This window comes from Coptis chinensis, chromosome 2, assembly GCF_015680905.1.
Source record: "Coptis chinensis isolate HL-2020 chromosome 2, ASM1568090v1, whole genome shotgun sequence".
NCBI lineage: Eukaryota > Viridiplantae > Streptophyta > Magnoliopsida > Ranunculales > Ranunculaceae > Coptis > Coptis chinensis.
In genome coordinates this window covers 104,034,955-104,048,446 of record NC_141457.1, presented here as the reverse complement: position 1 = coordinate 104,048,446, position 13,492 = coordinate 104,034,955, and the positions used below count along the sequence as shown (strand labels likewise).

General features: G+C 35.2%; 1 protein-coding gene, 1 long non-coding RNA gene and 1 pseudogene across 3 annotated transcripts; all 3 read left to right on the top strand.

Moving 5' to 3' along the window:
* Positions 1-1,536: 1,536 nt before the first annotated feature.
* Positions 1,537-4,226, top strand: LOC147519955 (SKP1-like protein 1A). The gene is made up of 2 exons (XM_086591466.1): positions 1,537-2,052; positions 3,786-4,226. Exons 1-2 carry the CDS (start codon positions 1,591-1,593, stop codon positions 3,957-3,959), a joined length of 636 nt encoding a protein of 211 aa, XP_086447592.1. The 5' UTR covers positions 1,537-1,590; the 3' UTR covers positions 3,960-4,226.
* Positions 4,227-8,540: 4,314 nt separating this feature from the next.
* On the top strand, positions 8,541-10,069 carry LOC147519954 (uncharacterized). Of its 2 annotated transcripts, XR_015214336.1 has the most exons (3): positions 8,541-8,571; positions 9,722-9,779; positions 9,959-10,069. It is a non-coding gene; the product is annotated as an uncharacterized LOC147519954 (long non-coding RNA). The 2 variants fall into 2 exon arrangements; XR_015214335.1 differs by lacking the exon at positions 8,541-8,571 and having other exon boundaries at positions 9,538-9,779.
* A 2,534-nt stretch (positions 10,070-12,603) lies between these two features.
* LOC147519950 (SKP1-like protein 1A pseudogene) overlaps positions 12,604-13,492 on the top strand; it is a 58,643-nt pseudogene continuing 57,754 nt past the window's right edge.

Below are 13,492 nucleotides of genomic sequence, written 5' to 3'. Positions count from 1 at the left end.
CCCGTCTGAAGTTTAAAAAAAAACCGAAAAAATACGTGAGATTTCATTCCGTCTCCGAAAAAAACAACCGAAAAAATTTAAAAAAACATACAAGACGGAATAAAACATCACGTCTGAAGTTCCTAACTCAACTACTATCTCGGTCGAAAGTTTCACTATCGTTTTGACTTAATGAATAAGTTACCCTTGCATTGGGCAAATATTTTGAGTCCTATTACTGACGGACCCCATATTGTGTTGGGGGTTTAAACTTTCAAAAAAAAAAACAATTATTACAAGTATGCTATTGGTATAAAAAAGTAAAAATATATATATATATATATATTACAAGTGTGACATTGGTCTCAAAAAATTGAATTCGAAAACCCCAAGCTTAAACGACCCGGCTAGATCGTTTATCCAAACGCAAACCCAACAATGTGGTCACACTGCGTTTTGGATCGAGTCCCCAACGAATTTGTGGCCACCGCTTGTTGGACAAAATTGTTGGCCACATCGTTTGAGACTTAGTCCAAACGACGATGTGGCAACATGTGGACTTGTCTCAAAAAGGTCAAGAAAAAACGAATTTTATATTTTTTCAAAGTTCAAATCCCAAACCACACCGTTTGGACTAAGTCTCCAACGATATGGCTACACCATTTGGACTAAGTCTCAAACGGTGTGGCCACATCGTTGGGGACTTAGTCCAAACGGTGTTGCCATATCGTTGGAGACTTAGTCCAAACAGTGTGGTTTTTTATAATGCGTTTGGGATTTTTTAACTTTGAAAAAATATAAATTTCTTCTTTTTTTGGCCTCATATTGACCTATTGGAAACACATGTGATGATTGATCTAGAAATGCCACACCGCTTTGGACTAAGTCTCAAACACAAAAAAAAGTAGTTTTCAATCAAACTTTATACCATTTTTTTTCAAAATTCAAATATCAAGCGGTGTAATAAAGGTGGGCCACACCGCTGTTTTGGACTAAGTTCTAAAACGCCACCTTATTTGTGGGTTGTCGTGTTTTTGGGACTTAGTCCAAACAATATAGCCTATATCGTTTGGATCGAGTCCCATTTATTAAACGATGTGGCAACACCGTTTCTTGAGGTTTCGACATCGTTTGGTTTGGTCACAAATGAAATTACCCTTCCTTATTTTGCCCGGTCGTTTAAGCTTGGAGTTTTCGAATTCAATTTTTTGGGACCAATAGCACACTTGTAATAATTTTTTTTTTGTTGGAGTTTGCCCAAGATAATATTGGGTCTGTCAATAACAAATACCAAGATTTTTTAGCATTTAGAGATGAAAATTCTCAATTCCCTCTCATATTGAGTTGTATTGGGAATGCTATTATCCACTACAAATTTTCACTGGAATCTATATTTGGTAATTTTCCCAGTCTTACTTTTTACCCCAACCTCACTTGGTAACTAGTTTTGGACGAACAGCTGTCGTTCAGACTTCAGACAGTACGACACCCACCCACCAGCCCTTGTTTGATTTGCTCCCCAAGTCTTAAAAGTTAAAACCCATAAACCATAAACCCTCTCCTCATTTCTTCCCTTTCAACCCCACAAGGCCATAAACCCTTCCTTAAACCATGAGAAAGAAAAACAAACTAAAAAATACAATGTCTGGAAGTACCTCAAAGAACGCTGATCAAGACAAACCCATTGCTACTGATGATTCGGAGTCGGTCAAGAAGTTGATTTATTCTTTCAAGCCTTCAATAGAGATTAACAAAGTGGTCACTTTGATTAGCTCTGATGGGGAGTCGTTTGAAGTTGAAGAAGATGTTGCTCTCGAATCCCAAACTATTAAGCATTGGCTTGAAGACAAGTGTGAAAATTATGATGGAAAATTCGTTATTCATAATGTGGACAGCAAGCACCTTGAAATCCTTATTAACTACTCTGAGAAGCATGTTTTGTTGCGTAAACCTGTTGGTTCTTCTACTGGGGATGATGACGATGATGATGAGGAGGAGGAGGAGAAGATTAAGGAATGGGAAAAGGAGTTTATCTATGGATTTGATCTTAATGATTTGCCTGGTCTCATTCTAGTAAGGGTTTCCCACTTATACTTTTTTGTTTCTTTCTCTTGTCTTCCATAATTAATTTTCTTGGGTTTTGTCCATAGTTTTTATTTGATGATAATGAATATACCCATACCAGTACATTATGGTAGGTTTTCATTCTTTGAAGAATAAAAATAAAATAAAATATAGAAACGAAGCAGTGGTTTGTTATTGGATACTGAAATTGTTGATATACAAGTGTTTGCTCGTTGCAATATGAGCAGAATAGGTTTTAGGGATCCTTCATATAAAGGAGCCGAGCTTGAACATATTGAAGCTCAATTATTTGGTTTCATTTGCTTTCCTTAAATAGTAAACCAACCAAGTTCCTCGGGCTAGGCTGCTTTTTTCTAGCTCAGTCATGCTCGTTCGTGTTGCATTATGAACCGAGCTTCATAATACTGAAGCTTAACTCAGTGAGTAGTTATGAACTGTGTTTTTTGTATTTACCATTCATTTTGCGTTGATGCTATTACCTGGGATGAGACCCTTTGTTTTTGCTGGCATTGGGAATAGCTAAATCTGATCCGCTGGATGGAATGATATGATCAAACTAACTAAGAACAAAGTCGTTTCAACTTGACTTTCCTTATTTTTCTTTCATTATTTTCTTGAATGTCTTTTATGTGTGAAGATAAAATTGGCTGTTACATATACACTTTGTTTGAAAAATTCTTCTATTGCAAAGCTCATGCTCATTAGCATATTTTGATTTCCTTTTTAGCAATCTGTATGTAAGTACACTTCTTGCCATTTTAGATGAAAATCCCAATCAGAGAAAGAAACATTTTGTGAAACAAATTGAATTTTCATGTTGCTGTTACCATGGAAAAGATTAGCATATTATCTCTGAACCAGCGTGTTAGAACATCATCTGTAAGACTGTAACTATTTACCTCTTGTATTCTTTTCTTAGTACCAATAGGATTTGACAGGCAGAGTTTGCAATCACCCACATAACGTATTAGGGATTGTGAAGATGAACTATGCTACTGTTAGGGCGTGTGGCCATGTTCCACGAGTGTTTGGCTACAATTCTACTCTGTAATTCTGTTTCTTTTTAAACGTGGACTTCCCATCTGAAACAATTAAAAAACCAAGAGTCCAAGACTGGAAAGGAAACATTCACTTTTGATACCACTTCTTCTCTCAGTTCCAACCACTGCTAGCTAGCTCCTCCCTGTCAATCAATAAATGATGTTATGGGGATGACCTACCAACATGGTTAATAGGAGCAAATTTGCGGAAATGTTGGTAGATCTGCAACTAATGATCACGGAAAAGCCCCTTGAGACATTGCTGGGGCTAGAGTTACTCTGTTGCAAGGGAAGTCTCATATCCATTACCTGTGGTGAACTTTCTGCTTTAGTGTGCTAATTCCAACATATCGCAGCACAGAACTATGTGGAGATATTAGCTAAAGGAACTGATTGCTTAAGACATTCTTGATATTCTGCCACCCAAGGTTTTTTTTCCTAATAAAATAGTTCAGCGATATATAAACATATGTTGATAGATTCTTCTGTAGATTATGTGGTAGGGTGTATTTGACTATCTAGAAGATGGATAAAAACCTGGATAAGCTGAAGTGTAAGCGGTGGAGTGTGGATCACAGGGACTATTGAATGCTCCTGTGTATTTGTAATGCCTTTTCTGCCCCCCTTAAGTTTGCAACTAATATTGTAACTAAAGTTGATTGTTTGCTCTATTTTCTGCAGGCTGCAAATTATTTGAACATACAGAGCTTGATTGATGTAGCAACCCAGAGGGTGGCTGACACAATTAAGGGGAAGACAGTAGATGAGATCCGCGAGACATTCAATATAGAAAATGATTTCACTCCAGAGGAGTATGAAGAAGTTCTGAAAGAACACCCTTGGGCCTTTGAATGATGGCCTGGATGGCTTTTGGCTGGTGGTTTGGGGTGTTAGAAGTTGATGGTTAGGGAAGACGTGTACTGTCACATATGTATCTGTAATGGTAACGTCAGTAGTTTTCTATGTTAGTTGGTGGATATATGATTTGTTGCTGATGGTAGAAAGACGCTTAGCAGGTGTTAAATGACCTCAATTTGCTTGCTTTGTTAAAATTTTGTGGGGGTTCCTGGACTTGTTTCTTGAGTACGTACATATTAAGTGTTATTCCTTTTGGATGATTGCCGTTTTGGGGTTGCAGCTGTTTTAACTGTTAGTTTTTGTGGAGTCCATTGCACATGCCCATAGCTCTCCTTTTCATTTCTTTTCAAAATTTTCAGATAGTTAGATGTATACTACAGTTTAGAGCAGAGAGCTTGACCTGCTTGGAACTTAAGCACAACTGAATTAGCTATCCAGCAGAATATAGAGATTGGACTAGTGCAAATTTGTGTGTTGTGCCTTCACCAACATCATGGAGTCTCGGCAATATGAACTTATGACATGGATGTAAAATAATTTCATCCATACCCCGAAGATTTCCAAGTGGCTATTCCTAAAGATTTCCTCACTTCATATTAACATGCAACAATAATTAATATTTTGTCAATTCACATTGGCTTGGAATAGTAGCAAAGGAGAAATATTAAGCCAATTTTAGTCCCTGCTCATTGCAAAAGGCACTGCCTCCTCATCTGAATATATTCAGTTGAATGAAATCAAGCGTGCTAGATCAATAAATAAAAAAATGATTCGTTTTTTGTGAGCCCGTAGAGGCGTAGAACGTATGGTTATGTTTGGCAGTGTGAATAGAGAGTTCATATTCAGGAATTGGACGTGGGGCAGTCATGTTTACCTTGTATAACTGTTTGGTCTGTCTAAAACATAGATACTCTAGTAAGCCCCATGAATTGCGGGAACACAAAAACATGGATAAGCAAATCCAAAGGAAAAGCCCATATTCGCTAAAACCTGTCTTCTGTCCATGAAAAAAAAAAAAAAAACAACAACACAAACAAAAACAAATAAATAAATAAAAACGTAAAGAATGTTCTCCTTCTCTCTTTCTCCCCTTCATGAGAATCATAGTAATTGAACCATAAACTTTATGTATTTTTTCTTTCTCCGCCTTATTTATTTCCTCTCATTATTTTTTTTTTCTTTTATTTATTTTTTTCTCTCAAAAAGTATTGTTTAAATCTTCATATTATTTATCAAATTGGGATTTTCCTTTTTTTAGGATGTTTTTTGTATAAATCAATTGGGTGCTTATGTATTCAATATTTAATTTTTTTTTTTTTTTTTTTTTTTTTTTTTTTTTTTTTTTTTTTTTTTTTTTTTTTTTTTATGATATAAAAAATGAGTATATAGGTGTGAATGTCAACCAAACAGTAGCTAAGTAAAACATGTTACAGGATAAAGGGCAGACATACAAATAGTTCATCTCATGACTTCACCTAATCCTACCTACATTAATATCTATTCTCCCAAGATGCTCATAGTGAGCCACGTCAGCAAAATTTTCAAAAAAATCCTCACTTAACAAATAATTAGTTGGTTGATTACCAAGTTAACCTTATTATTGGTGTGTATAGTAATTTATAAAAGAACCTTTTGGTCTTTTCAATTGTGTCTAAAATGAAAAAGTAAACACACGATGATTTTCCTATTAAGCCGCTAGGACCGATGCTAACCTTAATATGATTCGACCGCAATTTTGAAGTCCAAACCGGGCGATGGAAACCATGGCATAGTCTTTAACTTGGGACACTTTTTGACAGTTAGCTTGACCAGGCTAGGGAATGCTTCTTTATTGACCATACATAACCAGTCTTCCGAATTCGGAAAATCTATCAGAGTAAGTTCTTTATTTCAAAGATGGAAACAAATCTATATGGGTTATTACCATAGAACTCAAACCGAATGTGCTTCACATCATACATTCCATGCATGTAAAGAGTCTTGAGGAGGGGGAGCCCAAGTCTTGGGAGATGTTCACATTTTCTCGCAATGAACTACACAAGTTCTATAAGATTTGGGAGTTGAAGATTCCCCATCCAACATGGAAACCTTTTTCCCGGATATCCATTCGAATGAGCATTTTCAGGTTAGTGTTTGGTTGGAGACATTCAAGCAATTCCTCCACATTGCCTCCACAACCGATATTACAAAAAGAAGGTCGAACAGAGGGACTTCCTTTATTCATCATATGAAATAGAAGAGATTCAAACTTTGTTTTCCTTTCTCACATTCCAATCCAAAATCTTCTTCTCCCGTGATAGTCCTAATAATTCAATAAACTATTTCTCTTTCAACTTAATTTCTGCAGCTTCCCATGTATTTTTCACATTCTCCAAGTGTTTGATTTCTAACTCACCCTCGAGGTTTAGTAGTTGCAACTCCTCAAGGCTTCTCTCGGCATCCCCGCCTAACTATAAAAATTGGTAAGGTTTGAAGTTCAATTAAGTCTCCTATTCGAAATGGCATCCAAGTTGATTTACAACCCTTTATATTGAGATGTCTCAATCGTGTCATGATTCTCATCATTCTAGGCAAAGGCAAGTAATATTACAACACCCTAAAAGATTCAATTCGCAATGGACGAGGTCGCAAAGATCTTCGTGCAATCTTTTAATGAAAGTGTAAGAGAGATCGAGGTACCTCAAACATATCAAATGGATTGACGCCAAAGAGTTCAATGCCACATCCAATTAAACTCAAAGACGACAGATATGGGAAACTTGAGAAGATGTTCTTAGGGGCTTCCCTAAAGTCACTTCATGGAAACAATAAAAGCAGAGTTCGTAGTTTCTTTGCCTCATACAAGCCTTTGTGTGTGACTGCACATTATGTTGATAGTGAATGGAACTTGAAGAAAAAGATTCTTAGTTTGTGTGTAGTTCCGAATCATAAGAGTGTGACGGTTGGGAGGATGGTGGAGAAGTGTTTGCTAGAGTGGGAAATTGATGGAGTTTTTACTGTAACGTGTGATAATGCAAGCTCGAATAACTTAGGAATTGAGTTTTTAAAGAAAGGTAGTCTTGGAGCATGAGTTTTTGCATGTTAGATGTTCAGCTCAGATATTAAGTCTTATTGTTCGTGATGGATTGAAAACATTTGATGAATATCAGTTAAGATGCGGAATGCGGTGAGATATATGAGGTCTTCCCTATCTAGGTGGGCTACTTGGAAGAGTGTGTGAAGATGGAGAAAATTGATTGTGATATAAATGTGTGCTTAGATGTACCGACTAATGGAACACCACATATAAGATGTTGGAGGCGGCAGAAAAGTTTGAAAGAGCATTTGAGAGACTAAAGGATGAAGATGGTGGATATATGCAATACTTTGATGAATCCATAGAGCACGGGGATGGTGATGAGGATGAGGGACGTACAAGTAATCCAAGCAAAAAGTCTTATAGTGGCTCTCCAGAAAAGAGTGATTGGGACAGAGTTAGAATGTTTGTTCAGTTTCTCCAAGATTATTTAGAATCAACAAACAACATATTTGGGTCTAACTATGTCACTTCCGATATTTTGTTTCATGAGCTTATCACGGTTGAGGAGTAGTTTGAAACAATTATGCGACTCTGAGGAAATCCATTTATGTGAAATGGGTTTGAGCATGGTTGAAAAGTTTGACATGCATTGGAGCCTCAAAAATAAGATCAACCCGTTATTGTTAGTTGCGGTTGTTCTCGATCCTAGGTTCAAGTTTGAATATGTGAGGTTTAGTTTGATGGATTTATATGAAGCCTCGAAGATCAATTCGATTGTAAGGAAAGTGAAGACTACATTACAGCGTTTGCATGAGTGGTATGCTGGGAATAGCTCAAGTATGGCAATACGAATGAGAGTGAAGAAATTGTCTCGGACGATGAGGTCAACGACTTTGACTTTGCTACTGAATGGAGAAGGTATATCTAGAAGCAAAGCAAAGGTTAGGGAGTGTGTCGAGGTTGAGAAGTATTTGACATATCCTCTTGAAGAAGAAAGTGGACATAAAGCTTTTTGAAATCTTGGGTTGGTGGAAGAAGAATAATGCCAAGTATCCATTCCTCTCTCCTAGCACAACAAAGTCGTGATACTTGATCCATTTCACTGTTCCTTGCGGCCTAACACGGTTGAAGCCCTCATATGCATACAAAATTGGCTCGGTCTAATGCAAAGCCAATCGATCTTCAAGCTTCAATGAAAGAAATAGAACAATATGACGAATGGATACAGTACACTTTTTCAGTGACTTTGTAATCGATATCTTTTGTTTATAGCTTTAATTGGTTATTTATTTAATCAGAATTGTTCGAAGCAGCAACTTCATCGTTATTATTGCAGACTTCTTCTTCTCAAAAAGTTGAAAGTTCCATTTAACTCTATCATTTCTTTTCAGTACAGCTTTCAAGCCCCTACAACGTTTTTTACATCGATCAATGATAAGTGACTATCTCATTCCCAAGACGCGGTCAATGAGAATTATTTATTGGGGTCTTGGGGACCATAAACACAACCAAATGCAGGAAAAAGGCTCGAGATCTAAATCGAATTAAGGTATGTGATGAAAAAAGGCTCAAGATCTAAATCGAATTAAGGTATGTGATGAAAAAAGGCAAGGTCAATATTTGTTATTTGAATTATTGTGTTCTCATTTTTTTTTTCTTTCTCTTCTCTTGGTTAGTTATTTATTTTTTGTATCTATTTCAAAAACGTGCATGTTATTGTGAGGTTCTTCTTTGTTTTGCTTCTGGTAATGACGTGACTATGTTTTGGTGTCCTTCTTCTATGTGAAGAAACGCTTATTGAGATGTATTGAATTTGGGCTAGAAAGAGCATACTTCTTGACCTTTTTTTTTTGTCATTTAATTGTTTTTTAAATTGATGATGAAGTATGTTTAAATTCTCCTTTTGTTTCTAATATATTTTTTTTAAAAAAAACGTTTGTTTCAGGTTATCATTTTTATTTTTTATGGAGAAATTGGGATACTGGAGGGAATTCAAGACATGAGGTGGAAGTTCAGTGAGGAATGCTACCGAGCAATGGTGCTCTCAAAGTGCTAAACATATGCATATTAAGGAGTTTATAACAATATTATAATTAAGATATGGAATAGGAGACAACAGAGTGGATGACAAAATTTCTTAGGATTTAACTTCTCAAGCTCTTCCGGAACAGACAATGATACCTACCATAGATTGTTGCAAAGGTGTCTAAAAAGGGAGTTGCCATAGTAACTATTTTGTCATTAGTGAAAAATCTAGCATCGGGCTAGCTATTATATAAAGATATAGCTAATCTGAATAAGCATTAGCTATAAGCATGACTTATTGTAGGTATTTGTTTGCACCTGCGTTGAGATACCCTGGATCATTTCTCCACGGCAACAATGCAAGCATTGGGTAGCAGGATAAGGAGATATACCCTGCATCATGAAAACCAAATGGCTAAAAAATATGGGATCACTAATTATCATGTACTTACCTCTTCTAACTTTTGGTGTTCACCTATTTAAGATCAATAAATTTTAGCCTTGGGGCACTTTATTACAATTTAGACTATGCATGCTCCTAGGCATTTCTATGCCATAAAACATCTTGCAGTCATTACTTTTCACTTCTTCTAATACAATTGCTGCTACTATGCAACTCTGGAAGCAAATTTAAAGAGTTGGAAAGATAATTTTATGCAAGCTTCATATATGTTATGCCATCTCTGATTTTTTATTTTTATTTTTTTGTTAACAGTAGTATATCCAAGAAATAAAGTTTGGAAGCAGTGATTGTATGACATGCAGCTTGAGAGGTAACTATCAATATTTCATCCAATATTAAATCATTTTGTTTTATGATTTTTATAATTTTATTTCTTAACCTCTTCCAAATGAAATTTTGATTTTCTAATAAGAAGTGAACCTTGGCTACAGTACAGGTGTAGTTTTTTTACCTAATTTTCATCAACAGTTTTCTGTTGCACACTATCAGGTTTTGCTCAAGGATGGGAGGGAAACGTGTCAGCAAGTGTGAGACCTTATTTACCCATTTTGACATTGTACATTCTATTTCCTTAAATCACAAATTGAGTAGTTATTATAAGCTTCCCGCTTACCTAATTTATGTCTTTCACGATTTAAATATCGATAGTGTTCTTTGTTGAAGCTTTATTTGAGACCGCCATGGTTCTATATTTCAAAATTGTAGAAATGGTTCTTTGATGGGTATTTATGTAGCTTAGACTCTACATTAATCATTTAACCCAAAGAGTAAATTGAATTTTCTATTAAACATATCATAGTTGATGTTAATTGCTATTGTTTGAAATGCTTCCATACCTTTGTCGGTTATTGTCATGAAAATGTTATGTATCTTAGAATGTTTCTCACACATTATAAACTTATGGAATGGTAGGAAGAATCTTAGTTTGAGTTTTTATTTAAATAAAATTACATTAGACCTCAAAATCTTAAACTGGAATGCATATGGAATTCTATTTTCATTTGTTAATGTAACTTCAATTTCTCATCAAAATAGTATTATATTATCTGACATCAATTTACTATGTAAGATGTTTGTAAGTCAGTAACGGGCAGTTGAATGCTTAACGTTTTCTGGAGCTCTTAGACGTTGCGGTAGTCCCTCCTAATAATTAATAATATAGATTTTTGCTTTCTATAAAAGTTTGATTTTTTTTTCCTATTCTTTAGTCATATTAATGACTATTTTTTTTTATGTGATCAAATGGTTTTAATTGTGAGTTTGACTGTTTGAGGAGTTATCTCATAGAATGGTTCCATTAGTTTTGATCAGGCACTTTGTTCTATGCTAGGGATGTCGGTCAGTATATATAACAGTGACAAATGTGATAATCTGTTTACTCTTGCATTTAAAATTTCTAATATTGTTTTCATCAATAATTTCAGCAGTTATAGAAGCTTAAAGAATTGAAGAACCAAAGGCACTCGCTTGGAGGCTCTAGAAAAGTTGTACGGTGATTTCAAACAAGACCATTACGAGCCAACAACAGGCAAAGTGAGTCCAACGTACCCTGCTTAACAAATATTATGGTTGTGATCTATATGATATATGCAGTTAGAACTACCACTAAATATATTTATTTGCATTTGACAATATATTAGATATTCCATTCAAGGTTTAGGCTAGACATATTGGTAACAACATAATTTGGCACATATACAAAACCGACATGTACACAATATGCATGTTTGTTATATATATAAGCACATAGCTTAAATTTTTTGTATAGACTTTTGAATTGGTGTGGTATATTGATCTTCTTTTGGCATTGCAGGACGAGTGGTAAAACAAACTCTAGGGATGCAAAGATTAGTGGTTAATCACATGGCCACTTTCAAGGTGCACAACAGATATGTTCATGGTGCACAACGAATTGCAACTATTTATGGTCGTACAAATACCAAACAATGAAGGATCAACGTATAAAACAATTATATTATGTGGTATACCATAGAGAGTGATTAGACTATGCATATAGTTTTTTTGTATGAAAAAGCCAAAAAAAAAATGTACACTTGAACGAGTTTTTTGAGTATGTGAGAGTTTAGGACTACTAATGAGATCATTTAGTTATGTAAATGTATTGCTCTCTATGTGAAATGTGAAAGAGAAATATAAAGTTGAACGTGCGGAATTTTATCGTATTTTTGTGTCTATTGATATTTTTGTGTATCTACTTATCTACTGATATGTTCAATGGCAATGACAGTTCATTTTTGTGTTTCCAATGATCATCTTCGATCTCCTTACTTCTTCAAGTTTTTTAGTCTTCTTTTAACTTTATGTTCTTTTCAAGGCAAGTTAGAAGTTTGCAACTACTCTTCAACAACAAATATCTCCTCATTTCACCAAGTTGCAAGCATCACAGCTCTTACCTTATCTTTTGTTTCATGGATGAGATTGCATCACACAATCATTAGGTGAGGTTCTTTGGCAAGCTATGAATTAATAATAGGAAAATAAAAGACCATTGATTGATATAATACCATGTTAAGTTCTTAGTGATGTCTATGTCTTAAAAGTTATAACTCATGTAATTTCCGTTCACTGAGAAACTTTAAATACAATGATTTGCTAACATTGTTAAATAACATGTGAGAACTTTCTTACTCTTAAAATTGTGCTTCAATAACATTCATTTTTCTCCATTGTTATGTTAACAAGTTTGGGATTAATTTGAAAGGAATCGAACTTATAATCTTTAGTTAATTATATTTGTAACTTCATAATGTTACTGTTTCGACAAAAGCTAACGCTAAGAACTGTATATATATACAAATTAAAAGCCTGAAAATTAGCATGCCTACACATAATAGGTTTAAGAATAGGAAGCCCGACCACAGGTCGGGCTTCATGGCTAGTCATAGTTAAGTAATACAATATCTCTAGCAGCCAATAGAGCATATGTATTGTTGGGTAGAATTGGTAATTTCCACTCTAGTACAACGAATACAGGTGTCCTTTAGACAAGTGTTTGCCACACTTTACTTCCTCCCCAAGTCTTAAAAAGTTAAAAGTTAAAACCCTTCTTAAACCCTCACTCTCCCCTTGAACCTCACCACTTGAAATCAACAACTGAGGAAGAGAAAAGTAAAATGTCTGAAATAACCTTGATGGACACTGATGTTGAGGACGTAGAGAAACTACCCACTGCTGCTGATGAATCTGAGTCGTCGCCGGTCAAGAAGTTGATGGAAATGAACAAAATGGTTACTTTGGTTAGCTCTGACGGATATGAATATGAAGTGGAAGAAGAAGTTGCTCTTGAATCTCAGGTTATCAAGGACTGGATCGAAGATAAGTCTATTGATGAGGATGATAGAGAGTTTCTTTTATTTAATGTACACAGTGACACCCTTGATTTGATTATTGACTATTGCGAGAAGCATGTTTCCAGTCGTAAAAGTAAATGTGCTTCTTCTTCTTCTTCTAATGGTGCTGAAGAGCTTAAGGAATGGGATGATGATTTCATTGATCTCGATCTGAATACTTTGGGTTCTCTCGTTAAGGTAAGTGTTTCTTTATTTTTAAGTCCAACATTAATGGATTTGTGAAGATAAAATATTTACTGCATATACATTTTCGAGACAAAATCTGTACTGTAAAAGATTAGATCCAACATTTTCAATGTACCAATCTAGACTTTCATCTGCAGTAGTTTACATGCCTCATATGTATTTGTTGGTTAGAATGTTTCTGCAATTAATTCTACTCACTTATTATTTAATCATCACATGTTACATTTTGCATCTGTTATATTCTTTTGTGTGATCACGTGCATGATTTAAAAAGTGGAGATTTCAGCTACCAGTATAACATATTATGGCCAGTGATATATAGACGGGTTAGGGCGTTGTCATATGTGTTCATCGAGTGATTGGCGAACGTTATAGACTACCCACTTTGATTCTGTTTTTTAATGTGGACTGCGCGCACAAAATAAAGAACCAACACCGGAGAGTAAACAATCACTTACATTGCCGC

Bases quoted from the DNA above. Each gene is read 5' to 3' on its own strand.
- LOC147519955 (XM_086591466.1), top strand. From the start codon at position 1,591: ATGAGAAAGAAAAACAAACTAAAAAATACAATGTCTGGAAGTACCTCA. The intron at 2,053-3,785 runs GTAAGGGTTTCC...TATTTTCTGCAG, and splicing joins ATTTGCCTGGTCTCATTCTA to GCTGCAAATTATTTGAACAT.